We start from the raw sequence: 11,806 nt of genomic DNA, 5'->3' as shown, positions 1-11,806 counted from the left end.
AATGTAGAAACACCTTCCCTCTCTCTCTCCCCCCATTAATAGACTAGTAACTCCGCAGACCCCCCCTCACCGTGGTCTTCGCTATGTGGTCCTGCAGTGAGTCTATGAGCAGGTCTCCTACAGGCTGCCAGACAGCCTTGGTCTCCTCTGCCCTGGCTAGCCGCAGGTCCAGCTGGTCCATGTTGCTCTGGAGCTCCTGTAGCCTCTCTAAGGCCCTCTCTACCTGGCTCTGCCATCCACCCACGTGGCCCTGCAGACGCTCCCAGCGCTCCTGCACCTCCGCTGTCTGCTTCCTGATGGCCCTGGCCACACCCCGCGCCTTCTCCTCTGGAGTCAGGTCTGGGAGGGGAGGAGAGAAAGGGGGAGTGAGGGAGAGGACAAAGACTGGAACATCGAGACATTTACTCTGAAGAGAAAAGAGCATGACTAAATGTGTATCTTGTCTGCAGAGCTGAAATCTCAATCTCAGACACCCTGATCTGAAGCATTCAGGCACACATTTTCTATTGTTTTTATTTTACATTTAAGACATTTAAGACCTAGGTCTGTTTTACAAATGCAGCTTGAATACAACATAATTGTACACATTATACCCAAACTATATACAGCGGGTTGTTCTGTCTGCTTGTCGGTCTGCCAGACATAGACAGCCACAGACCCCAGACAGGACTGGCGTGGGAGCTGTCTGCTTTAATAATGAGAAGTTTGAAATGCAAACAAAAGCCAGGGAAACTCTGGGAGCATTTAATTAGGTAGGACAAGGTCTTCTCAGCCACTGGGTTCAGACATGACTAGAGGAGACAGCGGTGTCCCTGTTATCACTGGTCTCCGATCATTTTTACTCTGTGAAGCCCCTTGTCCCTCCTGTGAAAGTATCCGAGCTATCACAAGTTTTACATCAGATATATCCTCTACAGCCACACACACACATATGACAGCATCTGAGGTCACCTTAGTGTTTTCTTCAGATAAGTTTCACCTTCTGACTTTATATCCACCAGAATGAAACCATGCTGCCCATCACAGCTCTCAGAGCAGCTCTTAACCACTGATTCGACAAGAGGCCTTCAACAACTACATCAAAGAAGACGGAAGTGCCAGATCTCTGCCTGCTCTCAACTCTGTCCACACCCTCCCAGACCGTCTCATGGGGCCCCTACATTATTGAACATCCAGACTCTGATAAAGAGGAAATGTGCAGATGTACAGTAGCAACGACTTCACTGTTTAAGCCACTGGGCCGATCGGCCTTTAGAGACAGAATTACTAATAAAATACGGTGCATATTTAGTGTTTGACTGTATTCTAAGCCTCATATCACACACCACAACATCATCAAGTGGACTGGGGAACTTTAGAGCTGCTGTGTGTGTGTGGTGTGTGTGTGTGTGTGTGTGTGTGTGTGTGTGTGTGTGTGTGTGTGTGTGTGTGTGTGTGTTCAGTCTAGGCAGTGACAGGAGACTCACCTGTTTTGGGCTGTAGGTTCTTGCGTGGTTCTCCCGGTCCCTCGATGGGCTGGTCAGCCAGGTACATGCGTGCCTGATCCAGCGTACTGACCACAACATGCTCACGGTCCTGCAGCTCTGACCGCAAGGCCTGGTGAGAAACACAAACAGGAACTGGTCAATAACTTGTATCTTTTGAACCTGAATGTCTTACTCAAAATGTCTTACTCCTAACTTGAGATCCACAACTCATAAATTAGTTATTTTATGACTGAAAGAAAACTTTGGATTTTGCCCGATTTGATCAAACAGTGTCGTAGACCACATTAGTGAACTCAAGCAATAAATATGCTATTTTTATCAAAATGATAGCGACAGTCATTACAGTACCTATTTCTAAATGTTCAAGTGGCTCAGTCGGAGTTTAAGTGCCTGTATTGGAATCAGAGTTGTCATCTCCCAGTACCATGAAGGCTGTGAACTGTATGTGAACTCTGTTATCCCAGGGTTCATATTGCTTTGATAGCCTATCTGACCTACCATCTCCATTTCAAAGTCAAACACTTACATTTCACTTTAATCAACTCCACCTTTCATCCTAAAATCACACGTTTTACATTCAAAGGAACCAGGGTCTAGACTCACACAATCACACACACATAATCACACACACATAATCACACACACATAATCACACACACATAATCACACACACACACACACACACACACACACACACACACACACACACACACACACACACACACACACACACACACACACACACACACACACACACACACACACACACACACAAATCTCATTCAGGTGATGGCAGCAATTTAGAACGTGCTCCCTGTCTGGCCTTCTCTCATTGAAAGGGAGAATGATAGATTGAGAGAGGTAGGGAGAGAGTTAGGGAGAGAGTTAGGGAGAGAGGTAGGGAGAGAGTTAAGGAGAGAGGTAGGGAGAGAGTTAGGGAGAGAGTTAAGGAGAGAGGTAGGGAGAGAGTTAAGGAGAGAGGTAGGGAGAGAGGTAGGGAGAGAGTTAAGGAGAGAGGTAGGGAGAGAGGTAGGCAGGGAGTTAAGGAGAGAGGTAGGGAGAGAGGTAGGGAGAGAGTTAAGGAGAGAGGTAGGGAGAGAGGTAGGGAGAGAGTTAAGGAGAGAGGTAGGGAGAGAGGTAGGGAGAGAGGTAGGGAGAGAGTTAAGGAGAGAGTTAAGGAGAGAGGTAGGGAGAGAGGTAGGGAGAGAGGTAGGGAGAGAGGTAGGGAGAGAGGTTGGGATAGAGGTAGGGATAGAGTTAAGGAGAGAGGTGGAGAGAGAGGTAAGGAGAGAGATAGGGAGAGAGGTAGGGAGAGAGTTAAGGAGAGTGTTAAGGAGAGAGGTCGGGAGAGAATTAAGGAGACAGGTAGGGAGAGAGGTAGGGAGATAGATAGGGAGAGAGTTAAGGAGAGAGGTAGGGAGAGAGGTAGGGAGAGAGGTAGGGAGAGAGGTAGGGAGAGAGGTAGGGAGAGAGGTAGGGAGAGAGGTGGGGAGAGAGGTGGGGAGTGTTAAGGAGAGACTTAAGGAGAGACTTAAGGAGAGAGTTAAGGAGAGAGGTAGGGAGAGAGGTAGGGAGAGAGGTAGGGAGAGAGGTAGGGAGAGAGGTAGGGAGAGAGGTGGGGAGAGAGGTGGGGAGAGAGGTGGGGAGAGAGGTGGGGAGAGAGGTAGGGAGAGAGGTAAGGAGAGAGGTAGGGAGAGAGGTGGGGAGAGAGGTAAGGAGAGAAGTAGGGAGAGAGTTAGGGAGAGAGTTAAGGAGAGAGGTAGGGAGAGAGTTAAGGAGAGAGGTAGGGAGAGAGTTAAGGAGAGAGGTAGGGAGAGAGTTAAGGAGAGAGATAGGGAGAAAGTTAAGGAGAGAGATAGGGAGAGAGTTAAGGAGAGAGATAGGGAGAAAGTTAAGGAGAGAGATAGGGAGAAAGTTAAGGAGAGAGATAGGGAGAGAGTTAAGGAGAGAGATAGGGAGAGAGTTAAGGAGAGAGATAGGGAGAGAGTTAAGGAGAGAGATAGGGAGAGAGTTAAGGAGAGAGTTAAGGAGAGAGATAGGGAGAGAGTTAAGGAGAGAGATAGGGAGAGAGGTAGGGAGAGAGTTAAGGAGAGAGGTAAGTAGAGAGGTAGGGAGAGAGTTAAGGAGAGAGGAAAGGAGAGAGGAAAGGAGAGAGGTAGGGAGAGAGGTAGGGAGAGAGCAGGAGCGAGAAAACGAAACATAGCAGCTATCGAAGGCAGGAGTGGCAGGTCAAATGAGATTTCCCGGAGGTCAAAGTGAAATGAACTGAGGCGTTCACTCAGAGCTGTTCACGACACAGACCTGCAGTCTTCATCAAAACACTCACTTAATGCCACATCACACACACACACACACTCACTTCCTCCCTCTCACACACACACACAATGACTCACTACAGGCCGGTTAGTCCAGTGGTGACGAGGGGTGAGTTTCTAAACGACCTCACTAACATTATTGCCAAAACATCCACTATGGGAGAGGAAGAGGAGGAAAGCTGGACGACATGTACCAGGGTAATTATTCTTGTTTTAATATATCCAGGACCCCAGGGGGACTCTGATGCCTATCGGACTGTGTGATTGCTTTGTGTGAGGACGATCTTCGAGGGAAACGCTATGAGGAACTTCATTAGATTGGGAGCCTTGCTTACAAAAAGGCTTGTGGTTATATCAGACAGGATGAGATGAGGAATACGAGGTAGCAGATTTTTGCGAGGGTTCCATTTGTTACGCAACACCAGCCCACATCTATTGAAGACTATATGACAGCATGTTGGTTTGAGTGGACTTTAGTAGTAGAATAGTAGTACTATTGGACTTTAGTAGTAGAATACAATTTGGACAGACATAAGAAAATACTTGCAGAAAAGGAAATGTTGACAGTTGATTCGATTTTAGGAAACTTCAAGTCATAAATCACAGTTGAGAATATATAGCATATTATTTTTCTTCAAAATGAAACACTTTTTAAGAGCTAGAAAGAGCGACTGTTCCTTTTCTTATTCGTCATAGTTTGGAGTCAAGACATGAAGGGAGAACAAGGACATTGAAAGGCCGAGGCGATGCACGTGCCTTTTGATCAAACAAAAAGGGACAATGGACGGGTATTGGCAGAAGGTAAAAAAAACAAAAAACTGCGTTTTTCTAGCATCTTCCAGTCGCCACGACGCCTCGTCCTCAAAAAGGAGAGTAAGCCAAGGCAGAGGCGCGTCACCATGGCAATGCTCGGCGTCACTCATGCCACGGTCACCCCTTCCAGCCAGTAACCCTCTGTCCCCTCGGTAACCCAAAAAAGTCTGACAGACAGCGCCAACAAAGAACAACTCATCTTCCGGAGTAACTTCAGTTCAGAAAGTCACCGTAACACTGAAGGACCCTGAGGAAAAACACTCCGAGTAGAAATGAAAAAAGCTGATGCATCCCCTTTCAAGAGGAAATAAAACAACGTTTCTCAGTTGCCAGGATGAGATAAGAGATTACGATCTATCTGAGGAGGAGAAGAGGGGAACATCAAATCATTTATTTATACAGAACATTTCAGACATGGAATGCAACTTCAACTCCAAATGTGCTTCACAGGAAAAAACTATGAAAAACTATGAAAATAAAAATATTCACTACACGACAAACATACTGTAAGAGGAAAAAAACAACAACTAAAGAATAACAATAAAAACTGAAAAGAATCCTCAGGAAAAGCAAAGATAAAAATGTGTATTTTAAGATTTATTTTAAATATGTCCACCGTTTCAGCCCCCCTCAGGTTCTCTGGCAGGCTATTCCAGAGGCTGGGGTCATAATAACTAAAGGCTGTCTCTCCATGCCTCTTGGTCCCCCTCAGGTTCTCTGGCAGGCTATTCCAGAGGCTGGGGTCATAATAACTAAAGCCTGTCTCTCCATGCCTCATGGTCCCCCTCAGGTTCTCTGGCAGGCTATTCCACAGGCTGGGGTCATAATAACTAAAGGCTGTCTCTCCATGCCTCTTGGTCCCCCTCAGGTTCTCTGGCAGGCTATTCCAGAGGCTGGGGTCATAATAACTAAAGGCTGTCTCTCCATGCCTCATGGTCCCCCTCAGGTTCTCTGGCAGGCTATTCCAGAGGCTGGGGTCATAATAACTAAAGGCTGTCTCTCCATGCCTCATGGTCCCCCTCAGGTTCTCTGGCAGGCTATTCCACAGGCTGGGGTCATAATAACTAAAGGCTGTCTCTCCATGCCTCATGGTCCCCCTCAGGTTCTCTGGCAGGCTATTCCAGAGGCTGGGGTCATAATAACTAAAGGCTGTCTCTCCATGCCTCATGGTCCCCCTCAGGTTCTCTGGCAGGCTATTCCACAGGCTGGGGTCATAATAACTAAAGGCTGTCTCTCCATGCCTCATGGTCCCCCTCAGGTTCTCTGGCAGGCTATTCCACAGGCTGGGGTCATAATAACTAAAGGCTGTCTCTCCATGCCTCATGGTCCCCCTCAGGTTCTCTGGCAGGCTATTCCAGAGGCTGGGGTCATAATAACTAAAGCCTGTCTCTCCATGCCTCATGGTCCCCCTCAGGTTCTCTGGCAGGCTATTCCAGAGGCTGGGGTCATAATAACTAAAGGCTGTCTCTCCATGCCTCATGGTCCCCCTCAGGTTCTCTGGCAGGCTATTCCAGAGGCTGGGGTCATAATAACTAAAGGCTGTCTCTCCATGCCTCTTGGTCCCCCTCAGGTTCTCTGGCAGGCTATTCCAGAGGCTGGGGTCATAATAACTAAAGGCCGTCTCTCCATGCCTCTTGGTCCCCCTCAGGTTCTCTGACAGGCTATTCCAGAGGCTGGGGTCATAATAACTAAAGGCTGTCTCTCCATGCCTCATGGTCCCCCTCAGGTTCTCTGGCAGGCTATTCCAGAGGCTGGGGTCATAATAACTAAAGGCTGTCTCTCCATGCCTCTTGGTCCCCCTCAGGTTCTCTGGCAGGCTATTCCAGAGGCTGGGGTCATAATAACTAAAGGCTGTCTCTCCATGCCTCATGGTCCCCCTCAGGTTCTCTGGCAGGCTATTCCACAGGCTGGGGTCATAATAACTAAAGACTGTCTCTCCATGCCTCTTGGTCCCCCTCAGGTTCTCTGGCAGGCTATTCCAGAGGCTGGGGTCATAATAACTAAAGACTGTCTCTCCATGCCTCATGGTCCCCCTCAGGTTCTCTGGCAGGCTATTCCAGAGGCTGGGGTCATAATAACTAAAGACTGTCTCTCCATGCCTCATGGTCCCCCTCAGGTTCTCTGGCAGGCTATTCCAGAGGCTGGGGTCATAATAACTAAAGGCTGTCTCTCCATGCCTCTTGGTCCCCCTCAGGTTCTCTGGCAGGCTATTCCAGAGGCTGGGGTCATAATAACTAAAGCCTGTCTCTCCATGCCTCATGGTCCCCCTCAGGTTCTCTGGCAGGCTATTCCACAGGCTGGGGTCATAATAACTAAAGGCTGTCTCTCCATGCCTCTTGGTCCCCCTCAGGTTCTCTGGCAGGCTATTCCAGAGGCTGGGGTCATAATAACTAAAGGCTGTCTCTCCATGCCTCATGGTCCCCCTCAGGTTCTCTGGCAGGCTATTCCAGAGGCTGGGGTCATAATAACTAAAGGCTGTCTCTCCATGCCTCTTGGTCCCCCTCAGGTTCTCTGGCAGGCTATTCCAGAGGCTGGGGTCATAATAACTAAAGGCTGTCTCTCCATGCCTCATGGTCCCCCTCAGGTTCTCTGGCAGGCTATTCCAGAGGCTGGGGTCATAATAACTAAAGGCTTTCTCTCCATGCCTCATGGTCCCCCTCAGGTTCTCTGGCAGGCTATTCCAGAGGCTGGGGTCATAATAACTAAAGGCTTTCTCTCCATGCCTCTTGGTCCAAGGATTTGGGGTAGTTAAAAGGTCAGTGCCAGAGGACCTGAGGGACCTACTGGGTACATAACTTAAAAGCATGTCTGACATGTATTGTGCAATTTATAAGGTGCTTGTTTTAAAAAATACAAATAATATGCTTATTGTGGCAGATGTTTGTGTATATAGCACATTTTATGTTTAGCTTTTCAATATATCCCAAACTGTTTCTGCATATTGGTTATTGGGTGAACAATTGTGGATTAATTTATAAACCAATAGAAGAATCTTAACATGAATTGTAAAACTCCCAGGCAGCCAATGCAGACTTCCACACCGGTGTAATGTGTGCTCTCCATCTGGTCTTGGTCAGTACCCGTGTTGCAGAAGTATGTACGTTTTGCAGTTGACTAATTGCTTTCTTGGTTAGACCAGACAGGAGAGCATTACAGTAGTCAAGCCTGCTTGTAATAAAAGCATGGATGAGTCACTGTATCAGGCTGAGAGAGAAATGGACACATCTTGACAATGTTCCTCAGGTGGGAAAAAGCTATTTTGGTCACATTCCTAATATGTGATTTGAAATTGAGTTCAGAATCTAAAATAACACCTAGGTTTTTGTTCCTGGTATTTTATCTTTATTGCCTGTGAATTCAAATGTGCGACTCAATTCTCTCTCTGTGCTTTGGCTCCAACAATAAGTACCTCGGTCATGTCATGATTTAGCTGGAGGAAGTTGGGGGCCATTCAAGTATTTAAATCACTAATACAGTCTAATAATTTATCAACAGAGCTAAAATCCTCTGGTGACACAGAAATGTAAAAGTTGTGTATCGTCTGAGCAGCATAGAAAATCAATGCAGTGCTTTCTGATAACTCTGCCAGGGGGGTAAACATATATAAACTGAAAAGTGCCGGACCCAAAACAGAACCTTGTGGACAAGACTCATGAAACAAGATGCATGAAAGTCAGAGGTTGCCACAGTCTTCCCTTTACCTCCCCCTCTCTGATACAGTGGTTACAGTATTGGTAAGACAGTGACCCAGAAGAGTGGACATGTTCAACTTCAACTAACAGAAGAATAAGTGGTGCTACAGTTTGTGACAAAACCTTCCAGTATGACATTTTTTTACACATCAATGCACTAGAAACCTGGAGTGTATCTTGTAGCTGTGACTTTGGCTGTGTGTGTGTGTGCGAGCAGCAAAGCAGACAGTCTTATTGGCCCCTGCCCTGTGCTGATGAGGAGATATGAGAGGAAGACAACATCACAACACAGCAGAAAGGAGAGGAGAAAAGGCTATTTCCAGTCTCTCCTCCCTTTCTCTTTTACTGTCACTCTCTACCTCTATCCCTCTTTAATCACTATTTTTTATATCAATCCCCCCTTCCTCTCCTCTCCTCTCTCTCATCCCAACTCCCCTGTTTCCTTCAATCTGCCCCTACTTCTATCTCCCATCCCAACTCCCCTGTCTCCTTCCCTCTGTCCCTACTTCTATCTCCCACCCCAACTCCCCTGTCTCTGTCCCTCCCTCTCTCTCCCATCCCAACTCTCCTCTCTCCTTCCCTCTGTCCCTCTCTCTCTCTCCCATACCAACTCTCCTGTCTCCTTCTATCTGTCCCGACTTCTATCTCCCATCCCAACTCCCCTGTCTCTGTCCCTTCCTCTCTCTCCCATCCCAACTCCCCTGTCTCTGTCCCTCTCTCTCTTTCCAATCCCAACTACCTTGTCTCCTTCCCTCTGTCCCTCCCTCTCTCTCCCATACCAACTCTCCTGTCTCCTTCCCTCTGTCCCTCTCTCTCCCATCCCAACTCCCCTGTCTCATTCCCTCTGTCCCTCTCTCTCCCATCTCCTTCCCTCTGTCTCTCGCTCTCTCTCTCCCATCCCAACTCCCTTATCTCATTCCCTCTGTCCCTCTCTCTCCCATCCCAACTCCACTCTCTCTCTCTCCCATCCCAACTCCCATCTCATTCCCTCTGTCCCTCTCTCTCCCATCCCAACTCCCCTATCTCATTCCCTCTGTCCCTCTCTCTCCCATCCCAACTCCCTCTCTCATTCCCTCTGTCCCTCTCTCTCCCATCCCAACTCCCTCTCTCATTCCCTCTCTCTCCCATCCCAACTCCCCTGCCTCATTCCCTCTGTCCCTCTCTCTCCCATCCCAACTCCCATCTCCTTCCCTGTCTCGCTCTCCCATTCCAACTCCATTGTCTCCTTCCCTGTCTCTCTCTCTCTCTCCCATTCCAACCCCACTGTCTCCTTCCCTGTCTCTCTCTCCCATTCCAACTCCACGTCTCCTTCCCTGTCTCTCTCTCCCATTCCAACTCCATGGTCTCCTTCCCTGTCTCTCTCTCCCATTCCAACTCCACGTCTCCTTCCCTGTCTCTCTCTCATTCCAACTCCACGGTCTCCTTCCCTGTCTCTCTCTCCCATTCCAACTCCACGTCTCCTTCCCTGTCTCTCTCTCATTCCAACTCCACTGTCTCCTTCCCTGTCTCTCTCTACCATTCCAACTCCACGTCTCCTTCCCTGTCTCTCTCTCCCATTCCAACTCCACTGTCTCCTTCCCTGTCTCTCTCTCCCACTCCAACTCCACTGTCTCCTTCCCTGTCTCTCTCTCCCATTCCAACTCCACGTCTCCTTCCCTGTCTCTCTCTCATTCCAACTCCACTGTCTCCTTCCCTGTCTCTCTCTCCCATTCCAACTCCATGGTCTCCTTCCCTGTCTCTCTCTCCCATTCCAACTTTACTGTCTCCTTCCCTGTCTCTCTCTCCCATTCCAACTCCACTGTCTCCTTCCCTGTCTCTCTCTCTCTCCCATTCCAACTCCACTGTCTCTGTCCCACAGTCCCTTCTCTACTTAATTCCCACATCCCTTTCTTTTGGTCCAAAATCCTTTTTCCTATGGTACTGTCTCCTCAAAGTATTCTAATGTATCTCTTTCTCATCTCACCCTCCCTTTCCCCCTCTCCTTCTGTATGTCTTTCTACCTCTCTACCTCCCACTCCCCCCCCCCTCTGCTACTATAAATGACAGCCTGTCCTCAGACCTCACTTAAGAAGCAGCTAAATGCCATTAAACTGCTTGGCTCTGCTCTGCCTTCAGCTCTGCCTTCAGCTCTGCCTCAGCCTCTCCGAGGTTACAAACAATCTGCTTTTGTCGTGCTGCTGAGTCATGTGGTTTCTCTCATGTGGAATGAAAAAGAGAGGAGAAAAAAAAAGAGGTCTGTGTTTGATAAGTGCTGTTTTAAACCGCTGCCCTTTGAGCCTCATTTGGTTTACGAGCCCACAGGGGAGCGAGCAGACGGTTCAAGTAGGAGTCAGTGTGACTTGAAGCATTAAAATGCTAACTCTGGAATACATGTGACAGAACTCGATGGGTGGCTCTGCAAAGCGGTTTCTCCTCACATTGTTTATGCAGTATTGGAGGTGTTAGGATCGACATCTGGAAGGCATCTTCATCCAAACTGAGGCTACTTCTCTCTCTACTCTGGCCTCAAAGGCAGAAAAATCCCCTACAAAACTGGAAGACATGAAACTTGAGAATTGGCTTCGCTAAGTAAAACAAAATGAAAGCCAACCAACACAGTGAAGAACTTTGCAGTTTTTCAGCCCAATCCAGATAGATATGAACTCCTAACCACTACAAGAGGCTTTCTAAAGTTAAATAAGGAGAAATAAACAGTCAATGATAAGTAATTATTCACAGAAATTCAAAGTCAGAAAGTCTCTCTCCATTCTTTCTCTCTCGCTCTTTGAGTCTCTCGCTCTGTTTCTCTCTCTCTTTGTTTCTTTCTTTCTCTCTCCCTCTCTCGCTCTGTTTCTCTCTTTCTCTCTCCCTCTCTCGCTCTGTTTCTCTCTCTCTCTCTTTGTTTCTTTCTTTCTCTCTCCCTCTCTCGCTCTGTTTCTTTCTTTCTCTCTCCCTCTCTGTTTCTCTCTCTTTGTTTCTTTCTTTCTCTCTCCCTCTCTCACTCTGTTTCTCTCTCGCTCTTTGAGTCTCTCGCTCTGTTTCTCTCTCTTTGTTTCTTTCTTTCTCTCTCCCTCTCTCACTCTGTTTCTCTCTCTCTCTCTCGCTCTTTGAGTCTCTCGCTCCATTTCTCTCTCTTTGTTTCTTTCTTTCTCTCTCCCTCTGTTTCTCTCTCCCTCTCTCGCTCTGTTTCTCTCTCGCTCGCTCTGGGGGAGATAACGTTGTGACGACGCAGCAGTCCGTTTCAGTTTCCTTTACAACCTGCCCATCCAGGTAAATGGTGCTAATCGATCACACAGACAGTGTGATTAAACTAGCTTAGCGTAGCAACTCTGATGATAGTAGCTTTAACTTTGGCTCAGCGATGGCATTAGCTAGCTTACCATAGGCAGTGTAAATATGTTAGCTTGGCTTAGCCTCTTGACTGACACTAATATTATCAAAATGAGGACAACACTCTTAAAACCAAGCCTCCACAAACAGTGAGTTGATGAAATCCTTCTAAACGAGTAAATAACAGACA

At 47.7% G+C, this 11,806-nt stretch overlaps 1 protein-coding gene across 14 annotated transcripts in view; it reads right to left on the bottom strand.

Moving 5' to 3' along the window:
• The window catches only part of utrn (utrophin), a 339,503-nt gene that overhangs the window by 93,025 nt on the left and 234,672 nt on the right, over positions 1–11,806 (bottom strand). For all 14 annotated transcript variants that reach the window (XM_064991301.1, XM_064991300.1, XM_064991305.1 and 11 more), the window contains 2 exons: positions 1,467–1,596; positions 71–339 (listed from right to left, as the gene is read on the bottom strand). In XM_064991301.1, coding sequence (XP_064847373.1) covers positions 71–339; positions 1,467–1,596 — 399 coding nt within the window. The remainder of the gene's footprint in view (positions 1–70; positions 340–1,466; positions 1,597–11,806) is intronic.

This window comes from Oncorhynchus masou, chromosome 16, assembly GCF_036934945.1.
Source record: "Oncorhynchus masou masou isolate Uvic2021 chromosome 16, UVic_Omas_1.1, whole genome shotgun sequence".
NCBI classification, from domain to species: Eukaryota; Metazoa; Chordata; class Actinopteri; order Salmoniformes; family Salmonidae; genus Oncorhynchus; species Oncorhynchus masou.
This window is presented reverse-complemented; position numbering and strand designations above follow the sequence as displayed.